Source organism: Coregonus lavaretus, assembly GCF_964263955.1.
Source record: "Coregonus lavaretus genome assembly, chromosome: 36".
Classification (NCBI taxonomy): Eukaryota; Metazoa; Chordata; class Actinopteri; order Salmoniformes; family Salmonidae; genus Coregonus; species Coregonus lavaretus.
The window spans coordinates 3,083,399-3,098,926 of NC_140023.1; the positions used below are offsets into that span (position 1 = coordinate 3,083,399).

General features: G+C 45.3%; 1 protein-coding gene across 1 annotated transcript in view; it reads right to left on the reverse strand.

Annotated features, from left to right (window-relative positions):
- Positions 1-15,320, reverse strand: part of LOC311110838 (tau-tubulin kinase 1-like) — a gene marked incomplete at both ends in the record, with an annotated part of 37,070 nt that extends 21,750 nt beyond the window's left edge. The window contains 12 exons of the mRNA XM_084153428.1: positions 3,788-4,337; positions 6,022-6,206; positions 6,823-7,027; positions 7,601-7,758; positions 8,030-8,155; positions 8,486-8,578; positions 8,753-8,818; positions 10,739-10,843; positions 12,283-12,426; positions 12,784-12,857; positions 14,056-14,203; positions 15,213-15,320. Of these exons, the coding sequence (XP_084009554.1) occupies positions 3,788-4,337; positions 6,022-6,206; positions 6,823-7,027; positions 7,601-7,758; positions 8,030-8,155; positions 8,486-8,578; positions 8,753-8,818; positions 10,739-10,843; positions 12,283-12,426; positions 12,784-12,857; positions 14,056-14,203; positions 15,213-15,320 (1,962 nt within the window). The remainder of the gene's footprint in view (positions 1-3,787; positions 4,338-6,021; positions 6,207-6,822; positions 7,028-7,600; positions 7,759-8,029; positions 8,156-8,485; positions 8,579-8,752; positions 8,819-10,738; positions 10,844-12,282; positions 12,427-12,783; positions 12,858-14,055; positions 14,204-15,212) is intronic.
- Positions 15,321-15,528: the final 208 nt, after the last annotated feature.

Genomic DNA, 15,528 nt, shown 5'->3' on the forward strand with positions numbered 1-15,528 from the left:
TGTGTGTCTGGGTCTCTGTGTGTCTGGGTTTCTGTGTGTCTGGGTTTCTGGGTCTCTGTGTGTCTGGGTCTTTGTGTGTCTAGGTCTCTGTGTGTCTGGGTCTCTAGGTGCAGAGTCTCTGTGTGGCTGGGTCACTGTGTGTCTGGGTCTCTGTGTGTCTGGGTCTCTGTGTGTCCGGGTCTCTGTGTGTCTGTGTCTCTAGGTGCAGGGTCTCTGTGTGTCTGGGTCTCTGTGTGCCTGGGTCTCTGTGTGCCTGGGTCTCTGTGTGTCTGGGTCTCTGTGTGTCTGGGTCTCTGTGTGTCTGTCTGTCTGTCTGGGTCTCTGCGTGTTTGGGTCTCTGGTTCTCTGGGTGTCTGGGTCTCTGTGTGCCTGGGTCTCTGGGTGTCTGGGTCTCTGAGTGTAGGGTCTCTGTGTGTCTGGGTCTCTGTGTGTCTGGGTCTCTGTGTGTCTGGGTCTCTGTGTGTCTGGGTCTCTGTGTGTGTGGGTCTCTGTGTGTCTGGGTCTCTGTGTGTCTGGGTCTCTGTGTGTCTGGGTCTCTGTGTCTGGGTTTCCGTGTGTCTGGGTCACTGGGTCTCTGTGTGTCTGGGTCTTTGGGTCTCTGTGTGTCTGGGTCACTGGGTCTCTGTGTGTCTGGGTCTTTGGGTCTCTGTGTGTCTGGGTCTCTGTGTGTCTGGGTTTCTGGGTATCTGTGTGTCTGGGTCTTTGTGTGTCTGGGTCTCTGTGTGTCTTGGTCTCTGTGTGTCCGGGTCTCTGTGTGTCTGGGTCTCTGTGTGTCTGGGTCTCTGTGTGTCTGGGTCTCTGTGTGTCTGGTTCTTTGTGTGTATAGGTCTCTGTGTGTCTGTGTGTCTGGGTCTCTGGGTGTCTGGGTCTCTGGGTGTCTGTGTCTGTGTGTCCGGGTCTCTGTGTGTCTGGGTCTATGTGTGTCTGGGTCTCTGTGTGTCTGGGTCTCTGTGTGTCTGGGTCTCTGTGTGTTTTGGTCTCTGTGTGTCCGGGCCTCTGTGTGTCCGTGTTTCTGTGGGTCCGGGCCTCTGTGTGTCCAGATTTCTGTGGGTCCGGGCCTCTGTGTGTCTGGGTCTCTGGGTGTCTGAGTCTCTGTGTTTCTGGGTCTCTGTGTGTCTGGGTCTCTGTGTGTCTGGGTCTCTGTGTGTCTGGGTCTCTGTGTGTCTGGGTCTCTGTGTGTCTGGGTCTCTGTGTGTATGGGTCTTTGTGTGTCTAGGTCTCTGGGTCTCTGTGTGTCTGGATTGTTGTGTGTCTTGGTCTCTTTGTGTCTGGGTCTCTGTGTGTCTGGGTCTCTTTGTGTCTGGGTCTCTGTGTGTCCGGGTCTCTGTATGTTTGGGTCTCTGTGTGTCCGGTCCTCTGTGTGTCCGGATTTCTGTGGGTCCGGGCCTCTGTGTGTCTGGGTCTCTGTGTGTATGTGTGTCTGGGTGTCTGTGTGTCTGGGTCTCTGTGTGTCTGGGTCTCTGGGTCTCTGTGTGTCTGGGTCTCTGGGTCTCTTTTTCGTGAACCACAACAACAATATCCATCCTCCTCCTCCTCCTCCTCCACCTCCTCACAGAAACAAACACAGTCCTGGCTTTATCTAGGGGGACTGGAAGGTTTAAAAAAAGGGAATATTACAAAAAAGGGAAGAAGATTCGTTTTTTAATTGTGAAGTAAACTGTGTGCCCCCCGGCCCAGCCTGTACCCTGTGCTCTGGGTGTGCCTGTGGGTCTCTGTGTGTCTGGGTCTCTGTGTGTCTGGGTCTTTGGGTCTCTGTGTGTCTGGGTCTCTGTGTGTCTGCGTCTCTGTGTGCCTGGGTCTCTGTGTGTCTAGGTCTCTGTGTGTCTGTGTGTCTGGGTCTCTGGGTGTCTGGGTCTCTGGGTGTCTGAGTCTCTGTGTGTAAGGGTCTCTGTGTGTAAGGGTCTCTGTGTGTAAGGGTCTCTGTGTGTAAGGGTATCTAGGTGCAGGGTCTCTGTGTGGCTGGGTCTCTGGGTGTCCAGGTCTCTGTGTGTCTGGGTCTCTGTGTGTCTGCGTCTATGGGTCTCTGGGTGTCTGGGTCTCTGGGTGTCTGGGTCTCTGGGTCTCTGTGTGTCTGGGTCTCTCTGTGTCTGGGTCTCTGTGTGTCTGTGTGCATGTTGCAGTGAGACCGTACACATGCACAGACAGCAGAAATATAAGGGGAGGGATCTCTTTTTTTGGAGGGAGAAACGAGACCTAAGCACAACCGTTTGGGTTGGATTTATTTCGGATGGATAAAAATGGATGTTGTTCGAGTGTTTCAGTGTTTGCCGACTGTCACTGGATATGGATATGCAATGTTATTTCAGCAAGATATTTTAATCAGGTTTCGGAGAGGCTGAGATTGACTTGGCGCAGAGAGAGAGGAGAAACATATCACTACTTGTGTTGTGGAACAGTTTACCATCATGACCCATAACACACCTACAGTACATGCTCCTTTGATTGACACATGTCAATCAGATACATATTTGCTATCAGAACATGCATTGACACAACAGCATCATCCTGCATCATCAGCACAAAATGGTTGAAATGGCTGCTATCTTGAACAGGTCTCTCTTGCAGAATAGATCTTTGTATCAGTGAGACAATAATAATGGTTAAATAAAATAGAAAATAAAGGGAACACTTTATATGTAGATGCTCTACAGACTATCAGTAACATTTCAACTAACTAACTATCTACTAACCCTAACCCTAGCTCTAAACCTGACCTTAACCCTTACCCTAACCCTAGCCCTAACCTTAACCCTTACCCTTATTCTAAACCTAACCCTAACCGTAACCTTAGCAAGCAGTTGCTTATCAACAGATAGTTTGTTGATAGAATGACCATCTGTAGAGCATTTACAGATGGAAAATCCCATTTTCACTCCAACCATTTTAGTGACGTACATCTACGTAACTACCCAAATGAATGTTATTAAAACTATGGCTGTAATTCAGTCATTGCAGATAACAGTTCCTCCACACTGTTGTGCTTCATTAAGTGTGTTTGCACAGCTGTGTATCCCGGATGGAGGTAGTACATTTTTTATAGGCTATAGGAATCTGCAGTGCTGTTGCATACACTGGATGACTTATTAAATACAACACTACAGGTATAAATACAGTACAAACATTATTCATTGACTTTGTGACAGCTTTGTCAGCGGATAGATGAAGTGGAAATACAGTAAGCTATGCACTGCACTGAAAATGATCAAATTAACAGTGGGTATACATACACTTATATGGACCTTCAAAAAGTAACTACCAAAGCCTGAGAAGATTAAGAATAATTATAAACTGGGTGGTTTGAGCCCTGAATGCTGATTGTCTGACAGCCATGGTATATCAGACTGTATACCACGGGTATGACAAAACATTTATTTTTACTGCTCTAATTACGTTGGTAACCAGTTTATAATAGCTATAAGGCACCTCGGGTGTTTGTGGTATATGGCCAATATACCACGGCTAAGGGCTGTATCCAGGCCTTCTGCGTTGCGTCATGCATAAGAACAGCCCTTAGCCGTGGTATATTGGCCATATACCACACCCCCTCAGGCCTTATTGCTTAAGTATACCATTCTTTCAAATTGTGTCCAGTTAAATTGTCGACACAGGAAATAACAGTGTAACCTAGACATAGACCCGCAGAAAGACAAACACAGATGCAGACCAAGACAGTCCGGTTAAATTTAATTTGAATTTGAATTCAGTTCAAAAGGACCCCAAACCAGACAAACACACTCACACACCAACACACACACCATTTCTCTACCCCACAATGCCTTGCTCTTACCTGTCCGTGAGCTCCACAGTGCTCCGACTGTGGCCGTGGTCTGTGTCCGCGGCTATGAGGCAGAGTGTGATAACCTGGGTACCCAGGACTGGCCCCATTAGACCCCTCCCCTTCCGGCAGCGCCCCAATGCCTCCTGCTCGCATCTTAGGCCTCACCACCACCTCTACACCTCCAACTCCCCGTAACCTCCGCCGCTCCTCCATTTCGTCCAGGGGCCTCAGCTCCTCAGGCTCCTCGTCGGTGGTGGGCCCCGAGGTGGTGGGCTCAGCCCCCGGGGCCAGGAGACCCAGGAAGTCCTGGAGTTCAGTCTCCTTGTCGATGATCACCCACTCCTTGCTGTCAAAGTCTTCCTCCTCGGCGAGTGGTACAGACCGGATGAATGCGTTACTGTGGGCCTCGGGGTCGGCCACGGAGGCTACGGAGACCTCCTGGCCTGGTCTCCCACCGCCACCCTGCCGGTCCCCACCTCCTCCCTCCAGGGAGTGCATCTGGGCCGGCTGGGAGGACTGCACGTGGCGGGACGGGGATCCCAGGATGTCCATACGAGACCTGGTACAGAAACACAAAATAATTGTAAAAACCTTGGTAAATGGTAACGGTGTGTATGTGTGTTGTGTTTTAATGTGTTTTCAGTGTATGTGTGTGTTTGCGTGTGTGTACCAACGGGCTCTGAAAATATAATACAAAATGGTTTATTTTGGGGGGGTTGGGGGCCCGCTGAAGGTCACCCCCCCACTCCCCAGATAGGATATGAACACGTCATAAGCCATGGCAAAAATACTTAGAACTACAGGAAATTTGCTGTAAAACTGCAAAATGTTCTCTCAGCCTCATGGCAAAATGTGTATAATAGCAGGAAATTAGCTTTAAAAACGCAAAATGCTCTCAGCCTCATTGCAAAATGTGCAGAAACGTATGAGATTAGCTACAAAACTGCACATTTTCCTCTCTGCCACATTTCCCTCCCTTGCTCAGACCTTGCAGGGGGGCCCCGTGAAACTGCGGTACGCTACTGGTCTCAGGGTAGTAAGTTAGTGGTCTGTTGACATCCCTTAAGTGGTGTGAGGGCTGTGCTCTGGCAGAGTCGGTGGGGTTAACTCCTTCCTGGTTGGCCCTGTCCAGGGGTGACGTTGGACGGGGCCACAGAATCTCCCGACCCTGTCTCCCGACCCACGTGTCTCAGTCCCCAGTAGTTATGCTGCAATAGCTTGTATGTGCCGGGGGGCTAGGGTCAGTCTGTCTTATCTGGTGTACTGTGATCTTAGGCATGCTCCCACTCCCTCTCTCTTCTTTCATTATTTTTTTTATTGATGCCATTCTGGGTCCGGATCCATACTGCAGTCGACCTGTTGAGTCTGGCTGCTCTAAAGCCATCATGGTTACTATCTGACCCTGCTGGTCATCTATGAACGTTTGAACATCTTGAAAAAACTATCTGGCCCTAATGGCCATGTACTCTTAAATCTCTACCCAGTACAGACAGAAGAGGACTGGCCAGCCTTCGGAGCCTGGTTCCTCTCTAGGTTTCTTCCCAGGTTCCTGCCTTCTAGGGAGTTTTTCCTAGCCACTGTGTTTCTGCCTCTCCAATGTTTGCTCTTTGGGGGTTTAGGCTGGTACTGATGCAAAAAGGGCTTTATAAAATCAATTGATGTGTGGTGTGTACATAAAGTATACATATGCATAACAGTGTATAATAACTTGTCTGCACTATACACTGTGTGTACAAAACACCTTCCTAATATTGAGCTGCACCCCCTTTTGCCCTCAGAACAGCCTCATTGGGGCATATACTCTACAAGATGTTGAATGCATTCTACAGGGATGCTGGCCCATATTGACTCCATTGCTTCTTAAAGTTGTGTCAAGTTGGCTGGATGTCCTTTGGGTGGTGGACCATTCTTGATACACACAGGAAACTGTTGAGCATGAAAAACCCAGCAGCATTGCAATTCTTGACTCAAACCGGTGCACCAGGCACCTACTACCATACCCTGTTCAAAGACACTTAAATATTTTGTCTTGCCCATTCACCCTCTGAATGGCACACATACACAATCCATGTCTCAATTGTCTCAAGGCTTAAAAATCCTTCTTTAACCTGTCTCCTCCCCTTCATCTACACCGATTGTAGTGGATTTAACAAGTGACATCAATAAGGGATCATAGCTTTCACCTGGACTCACCTGGTCAGTCTGTCATGGAAAAGTGGACACTCAGTGTATAGAGCCCTCACCCTCGTTTGTCGTAGACGTCTGGTCTCCCGTCTGCGGCGGACAGACGGTCTGACTCTGGGCTGTTGATCCTCCGGTACCGCAGAGCACAGACCTGAGCACCAGTCATTTCTGGGGGAGCTCCACCCACGGGGGCATCAGTACACGCCCCTCTAGCAGGCTCATCTTCCTCCGCAGCCAACTGCCCCTGGGGGAAAGAGGGTTTCTAGGGTTACCACTGTTAGATACCACTGTCAAGAGTTAGACCTATTGTGTACTGCAGGTATATAGCAGCTTGAATTGTATTGTAAAGGTGTTATTATTTACTTTACCATGTTGTAAATTCATGGTAAACACAGTACCTGAAATATTGATCTTGCTCTATCTACAACCAGGTATGTCTATTTCATAGAAATGAGAATGAGACCCCATTCAAGTCAATGATGGCATTATGGGTGGACTGGCGACCATTGCGAGAGTACCCAAATGAGCAAAGCAGGAAGTAAAAGCAGGAAGTGTACCCATCAATATTGGTCTTGGCTAGAAGTACACAATACCACGCAGCCATTGCAAGTGTACCCATTAGTTTACCAGTCAAATTGTCAGGGTTAGAGCTTGCAGGCCCATTCTATTCATTCCATTTCTATGGTCTATATCCTCTGAACATAATAGATGGTCGTTGAAAACCAACAAGAAAGTAAACTAGCCCTTCTAATGTACTTCTACCGTTTTAATATATTTAAAGAATGTAAGGCAATGTTTCATAGTGCTGCCAGTACCACAGTGAGATACAATGAGGACATATTAGATGGTCCCTCCTGTACCTTGCTGATGCTGATCCTGAGTTGGTTGCGGTTTAAGTCAGTGTCGTTCCATGCCTCGCCTTCCATCTGGGGAGGTGTCCCCTCGCAAGGCCTGCTGGGTACTGCAGGTGGCGCGTTCTCCTGGTCACTCAGGTGCTCGTCTTTTAGAACGTCATCTGTGTTCTCCCTCGGCAGATCCCCAGGAACCAGAGTCACGTTCACCACCCTGGGAAAGCATAGAACATGGACTGATATGGACTTTTTTTATTCATTCATTCATTGCCTGTATTTAACCAGGTAAGTTATTGAGAACATTCTCAATTATTACATTATTGAGAACACATTATCTTTTATAATACGACCAGACGATTAATTCAATTAGTGTTGTTGTTGAAAATATCCTATATCAAATGCAAACAGTGTGTTACAAATCCTTACAGTTGCATTCTAAATCTGACTGAATTGTCACAACCCAGCATTAGACTGTTTGTGCCTGATTTTTTAAGTAAATTAGGCTACAGGTAAATGGGAATTGTGTAATCTCTTGGCTGGCTGGATGTTTTAATATTTCATATTGACGTGTCCAAAATGTTTTGAAGTGTGATTTCTTGAAGTGGAGTGTGATACTTTCTGCTTTCTGCTAGTTAATCTTGTTGATAAGTAGTGGATAGACTGTTCATCTTCATGTGGATGTGTTTGTAATGTTTTGAAGTGTGATTCCCTTTTAATTTCAAACAACAGTGCATTACAAATCCTCACAGTTGCATAAAGCTAAATAGCTCATTTTTGATTCCCTTACCCGATCATGGCGGGAGTCTGTCGTGTGTTCTGTTGAGGGGGCGTTGATGTACTGGTGGACAGAGGCACTCCATCCGTCCCTCCCTTCTCCCAATCAAAAGGCTCATTCTCTGTGATGATGTGTTCCTTCATACTGTTCTCAAAGACCGACATCAGCAACTGCATAGAGGATCACAGAGAAAAGGTTTTCGGAAAATGCAATGCTATACAATAACAAGCTTTACTTTAATTACTCAAATGTATTTACTTCTGAAGGTTTTTGAATAGTTTCATTACTGAAAGTTGAGAGAGAGGGTGTGGTATGTAGTTAGTCTCACATTGCCACACTTCCAAGTCTTGTTCACTCTGCTATTGAAATGACCGGCAGAAAAACAAGGTCCAGTGGGGATAAACAATGTGAATACATGTGCAGGGAGTGAACAGTAGGTACCTGGTAATCTGGCTTGGTGAAGTAGTCAAGGCCTAAAACATGATCCAGGAAGATATAAAACTCAGAAGGCATGTGTTTGAGCAGCATTCTGTGGTCGTAGCGCTCTTTAATCTGACCCACTTGCTCCTGGTAACAAACAAGAGATACAGTAGAAAGCATTAGATACCAGTTGAGCCCAGCAGACACCAGTAACCATTCTCTACTGCAGGGTTTCTTAATCCTGGTCCTGGGGACCCCAAGGGGTGCACATTTTATTTTTGCCCTAGCACTACACACCTGATTCCACTAATGAAAGGTTTGATGATGAGTTGATTAGTAGAATCATGTGTGTAGTGCTAGGACAAACATAACAATGTGCACCCCTTTGGATCCCCTGGACCAGGATGAAGAAATATTGGAAATAACTGAAATTGGGAATTGTAATATTTATAATAGCAACAGTAGACAGTAGCTCACCTTATCTTTAATTTTTCTCCATGGTAACTGACCGACTGCAAACTCTACCAACATGTAAAATAGCGACCATAGATCGTCATGGCGACCCATTTCCTGAGAAGGTAAATTTTGTATTAATCAGATAATTATTTTCATGATTTATTGGAATTTCTCAAGTACATAGACAACAGCTATTTTAGATTTCCTGACAAACTGATGTAACACAAAACCCTCGGGTTGGAATTCATTTGAAGTGCATTTAATTTTTCACCCCAAAAATACACTTACTTTGTTTTTATGAGCATTTACTGATGCATAACGAACAGTTCCCCGAAATCCCGCCACAGTTCTGGGCTGGAAAATCAAATGTGGTAAGTTCTCTTTTCAGCACGAAACCTGAAACATAATTTCCCACCGACAACTAGAAAGAAAACGATTGATGGAAATAAAGTGCTTAAATTAAACCTAAAACGAGACAAGGAAGGATATGGAAAATATCTCAGGCAGTGAGAGATAATAAAAACTTAAATGGGATCAAGCACCTTACTGATGAGACGGATCACAAGCATGCGCTTCGAACAGAAAAGGCCAAAAAGGAACAGCAAAACTGCAAAAAATTAAACCACACAGGTGAATAAAGAACAGCATAACATCTGTAAAAACCTTAAAGGAAAAATCCACTCAAAACTATCTTTTGGTATTTTTTTCATTAGTCCACTGTTGATACAGTCCCAAAATGTTTTGCATGTGTTTTTGGGACTGCATCAACAGTGGCCTAATGAAAAAAATACCAAAAGATAGTTTCCTTTAACATCAACGCTCTGTGAACGTAATTTCTAAATAAACGATGCATTCATTAACTTTAACAAACTATTAACTAATGCATTTACAAAGCTTATGGCATAACTTAAATGTACCATAATCAGATGACATCATCTTCCTGGACATCTTCCTAAGGTTTCTAGTTTGTAATGGTCATTGGCAACTCTGATACAATAACTGGAAACTGGGCATGTGCACCACCATTTTGGATGACAGTTTTGACCTTGATAATAACACCCATTCCATTCTGAAGGAAGTCCCAGGAATAGTGCCTCAGAAACTGCATGTTAGAATTTACAACTGTGTGTGTGTGTGTGTGTGTGTGTGTGTGTGTGTGTGTGTGTGTGTGTGTGTGTGTGTGTGTGTGTGTGAGTGTGTGAGTGTGTGTGTGCGTGTGTGTGTGACCACTGTTAGACCACTGCGCCACTCGGTACTCCCGAGTGGCGCAGTCGTCTAAGGCACTGCATCGCAGTGCTAGCTGTGCCACTAGAGATCCTGCTTCCAATCCAGGCTCTGTCGTAGCTGGCCTCGACCGGGAGACCAATGGGGCGGCGCACAATTGGCCCAGCGTCGTCCAGGGTAGGGGAGGGAATGGCCGGCAGGGATGTAGCTCAGTTGGTAGAGCATGGCGTTTGCAACGCCAGGGTTGTGGGTTCGATTCCCATGGGGGACCAGTATGAAAAATATAAGAGTGTCTGCTAAATGACTAAAATGTAAAATGTATGTGTGTGTGCGTGTGTGTGCGCATGTGCGTGCGTGTGTGTGTGGTCCCGTCATTGTTCTATATCTGTAGTACAGGCCTGCATATCTAATCAATGACTGGAGGCTGAGTCAGCAAGAACAAAAGCAGAAAGAATATCCTCTGTTGCCCAGGCTAGCCAACTGTATATTAGCTTGTATCAGGCTAGCCAACTGTATATTAGCCTGTATCAGGCTAGCCAACTGTATATTAGCCTGCATCTATGTACTATGTGGTCCTCTGTAGCTCAGCTGGTAGAGCACGGCGCTTGTAACACCAAGGTAGTGGGTTCGATCCCCGGGACCACCCATACACACAAAAATAAAAATGTATGCACACATGACTGTAAGTCGCTTTGGATAAAAGCGTCTGCTAAATGGCATAATATTATTATATTATTAATATATCTAGCTAGCCAACTGTATATTAGCTTGTATCAGGCTAGCCAACTGTATATTAGCCTGTATCAGGCAAGCCAACTGTATATTAGCCTGTATCAGGCTAGCCAACTGTATATTAGCCTGCATCTAGCTAGCCAACTGTATATTAGCCTGTATCAGGCTAGCCAACTGTATATTAGCCTGCATCTAGCTAGCCAACTGTATATTAGCCTATATCATATTATATATATTGTTGTTAGAATTATTCCATAGGTTTGAATATTAACATACCATAATCCATGAAATGAACAAAATCCTTCCACGGCTACTTACCGGTCGAACCTCTCCGGTAGTGTTGGTGTACTGGCGAGACAGGCCAAAGTCTAACATAAAGCACTTTCTATAGGTGGAGGGGAGTCGACCCATGGCAAAGTTTGACTGGAGAAAAAACAGAGAAACTGATTGAGTTGAGGACATCACAGGAATATAAACAGGTGAAGCCCAAAGCAGTGTTTCTCCCTATTATTGTTTAGACGTGAGCCTAGCTTTTGCCCAGCACCTAAACAAATTAGACTTCTATTGGTTTTAATTGACAATATTGGTGCCAATAAGGCCTAGATGTTACTTTGAGGCTCACTGACCCAAAGTGCTATCCACACAGACAGAGGTCAACATGGTCTCTCTTAGGGCTGCTTAATTAATCTAATTCAGATCAAAATTGAAATATTGATGTACAATATCCATATCGCAAGAGATCCATATCGCATGCAATATTTTAAAATGCTACTCAGCCGTGTATGACGTCCGTTTTTATAATTTTACTTTGTTTTTTTCTCCTCTTGCGGCTGCTTCCCACACACACTCGGGCTCCCGAGTGGCGCAGCAGTCTAAGGCACTGCATCTCAGTGCTTGAGGCATCACTACAGACCCCCTGGTTCGATTCCAGGCTGTATAACAACCGGCCGTGATTGGGAGTCCTATAGGGCGGTGCACAATTGGCCCAGCGTCGTCCGGGTTTGGCCGGTGTAGGCCGTCATTGTAAATAAGAATTTGTTCTTAACTGACTTGCCTAGTTAAATAAAGGTTAAATAAAATAAAATAAAACACACCAAGCCCCGCGCCCTATCGCAGTTCCTCCTCCCCGCTGTAAGATTCACTATAGGTTTGCATGATGTTCTGTTAGGTCAAATGCAGTCAACAGATTGTTCCAAACAAAAATGATGCTGCTTTCCACTTTGCTTCTTAATATAAATCATTATATTTCTATGATTCCAACAGTTCACCAAAGTGTTTTGATCTACTGTATATTGCGATACAAATTGCAATCACAAAATGTGGTTAAAAAATACAATCGCAATTAGATATTTTGCCCATATCGTGCAGCCCTAGTGTCTCTTTCTAATCTCTCTATTTCCTCTCTCTCGTTTTCTCCCTCTCTCTCACACTCCCATCTATCTCGCTCTGTCTCACCCCCACTCGCTCGCTCACTCTCTCTCGTTCTCTCTGTCTCACCCCCACTCAGTCTCTCTCACTCTCTCTCGTTCTCTCTGTCTCACCCCCACTCAGTCTCGCTCACTCTCTCTCGTTCTCTCTGTCTCACCCCCACTCAGTCTCTCTCACTCTCTCTCGTTCTCTCTGTCTCACCCCCACTCAGTCTCCCTCACTCTCTCTCATTCTCTCTGTCTCACCCCCACTCAGTCTCTCTCACTCTCTCTCGTTCTCTCTGTCTCACCCCCACTTGCTCACTCACTCTCTCTCGTTCTCTCTGTCTCACCCCCACACTTTCTATCTCTTACAATGCATTATACTGTAACCACACATCATAATGCCTTGTACCTACAGGCTTTTAGTTAATAGTTACTGAGTGCGCCACCTACAGGCTTGATGTCTCTGTGCAGGAAGCCCACAGAGTGGATGGCCTCTATGGACTCCAGAATCTGTTTGCCCAGGCGTAAAGTGGTGCTCATGGTGAAGGTGCCGCGAGGCTGACTCCTCCTCAGGTCCGCTAGGTTTCTCCCTTGCTGGGGGGGAGAGAAGGGGGAGGGAAAGAAGGGGGGAGAGGGCGGGGAGGAGAGGGAGAGAGATGGGGAGAAGGTGGGGGGAGAGAGAGGGAAATGGGAAAAGGGGGAGGAGAAAGAGGGGAGGGGGGAGAGAGCGAGGGAGGGGTAGTGGGAGAGTGGGAGGGAGGTTAGGGGAGGGAGAGATGAGGGAGAGGGGAGACGGAGAGAGGGAGAGGGGGAGAGAGAGGCAGAGAGGAGGAAGAGAGAGGGAGAGAGAGATCATTCATTTTCATTCATTTTTTTCTACTTATTTGTAGCCTTGGCTGTGATTCTCTCTACCTGAGGCAATTCTATCAGACTGTTTTGTTAAATGGTTACCTGAAGTTGCATGACCACATAGTTAAACTTCTCGTTCCTTCCACATCCGATGAATTTACATACATGATTTTTTCCTGTGAAAGAATGGAGAGTATAAATGTTATAATACAGTCAATATAAAATGTGCTATCTATAAATCTACTTGTACAATCACAGTTAAATAACTGATTCAGTTGGATGTTAGACCAACCCTTATAATATTCCTATAACATTTTGCATCATTGTTAGAGGAATTGGGATCAGTATACCTTCCTAGGACCTGATATATTCAGAATGTGGTATCTTCCTATATGAATTAGGCATTTATCAGATAATTAAAGTCAGGTATTCCCTAGATTTAGTCATACAATAAAATTAGGGCATGCTAACTTCAGGCAAGTCATTTCCAATGACCTTAGTCTTTCAGGTTGAGTTGCATTCAAATAACAGTAGTAAAAGAACATTCAGGACTTTTCCCCAAGCCATTTGAAGAAGGGTGCTCACTAACAGAAGCACAGCCAGGCAGACAAACACACAGTTTCATGCTCATTAGCAATCATCCCTGCCAACAGTCACAGTTCTGTATCTGTTCTTGGGACTATAGACCGGAACAAGCCAAGCTGACAGGCACAGAAATACCCCAAAATAAATGCTGCCTAAGAGATTAAAATCTCGACATATTACAACACAATTTGCTCATGCTCAGTTGGATTGTGGCAAGCTGTTTTTTCCGGGATTCCAACGATGTGAAACACTCAATGCCAAAATATAATTTTGCACAAAGCAGTATAAACCCCAGCGCAACAGACATGTCAACCGATTGACTACACAACTCATCCAACCCCCGAGCAAAACAAACAATCACCACACCTTCAACCTTGTCCAGACAGATGCCAATCACACTAATCAAATGGCTAGACAGACGGACGTTTACCTCACATCACTGTAGACCATAGATAGACAAGTTAATTAACCTTGCCATGCTTATTCATGTACAAGGTGATGTTGTCATTGATTGATCGTGTCCTTAGTGATCCCTATCCTGGTTGATGCCTGCCCTTACCTTGCACTTTCTATCTATTTCATAACAGGAGAGTGGAATTCCATCACAGAGGCCTATATACAGTATAGTGTAGGAGTTGGGAAAGACTGGCACAGGGACCCACAACCTTTGGGGTTTTAATACGTACTTTGTATGGGTGGCGTTACAGGTGCTTAACCACACAGACACACAGCTATGTGTGTGTGTGTGTGTGCGTGCGTGCGTTCCTGCTCAACCACAAAGGCCCTTACCTTGCAGTTTCTTGAGGACGGCCACCTCCATCTTGAGAACCTGTTTAGGCTGCTGGGCTGACTCTACCTTCAGAGCCACATTCTCCCTTGTCAACAGGTCCAACGCTTCATAGATCTCCCCAAAACCTCCCCCACCGATCTTCTTCAGCTGAAAATGGTGGGAGAGAAGAATAAACTAGAAAACGGAGGAACGTGGTAGATCCTGCTAATTATGGTTTGCTGCCTGTTCTTTAAAGTGAACATTTCAAAAATGCTAGTTCTCAACTAGCCTGGTCCCAAAATGGTTTGTGCTGTCTTGCTAACTCATATAATCACTGTCATGCCTAGCACTATGCAGGTTTCCATTGACCCAGGTTAATTCGACAAAAAAATAAGTATTGCAACGTGTAATGGAAAGGCAGGCAGATATAGGAGAAATGTTCTAAAGATTGATAAAAATTTTATCCATTCGACAGGGATGGATTTTTTATTTTTGTCTAACTTTCTTTATTGCGACAAATGATGGTGGAAACTGTGTTTTTTGAATAAATTATGATTGCCGAATAATTTTGAAGGTACACAGGCTACGTAATGTCATCATGTAACTATAAAGCTCCACTCCACATTTAATTCTAAATATCTACTGCTTGCAAAATCAATTTTGTCAACAATAAAAATAAAGTTTCTTTGCAGGACAAGATTGTCCTGACTTTCAAGAATGCCTGAATTGCTTCACCTTGCTTTTCTGGTTGGCTGACAAGTTTCACTATCCAATTATTTCAGATCTACAGGAGTGCAAGTTTCACCATGGCACGGAGAATGATTAGAATATGGCAAATATTAGTCAATTATTGCAATCTGGCCATGCCGGCTTCGCGGGCTACCTGAGACGTGAAACAGATAGGTGGGAGGGCATACAGGCTGTTGACAATTTTTTTCTTATTTATTTATTTTTGGTGTGATGTCATAGTTAATGGAAACATAGCTACTGACCATAGGATTTGGCAAGACAGCACCAACAGATCTGTGACCAGGCTAGTTCTCATCAGGGTAAGGGACATTCTAAATCAGGGATTCTCAACTAATTTAATTTCAATCAATTACTCAATTATTCAACCAATCACTCCGCTGAGACTCAATTACATGGTCAAAATGGCACTGAAGATAAATAAACTTACCACTTTCCATCGGTCCTTTACCATGCAGTTGGGAGACAGGATGTCCACCTGCTCCCCCGCTCCGTTCATGTTTTCGTCTGGCTGGGCGGCCGTCCCTACACACTGCATTGGTCGGCCAGACAGAGGCACAGCAGCTCCCAACTTGATTCAGCCATTTACCTGGGAAGAAAAACACACTAATTTAGGCTAGAAACCCCTTGTAAACTGAAGACATCTCACTCACTATCACCTCTGAACCCCAAATGTGTCTATGGGCTAATAAGTAAACAATTCAGCTCCACGGACAGCAACGCGGCCCCCGTTCAAAACAAATGTG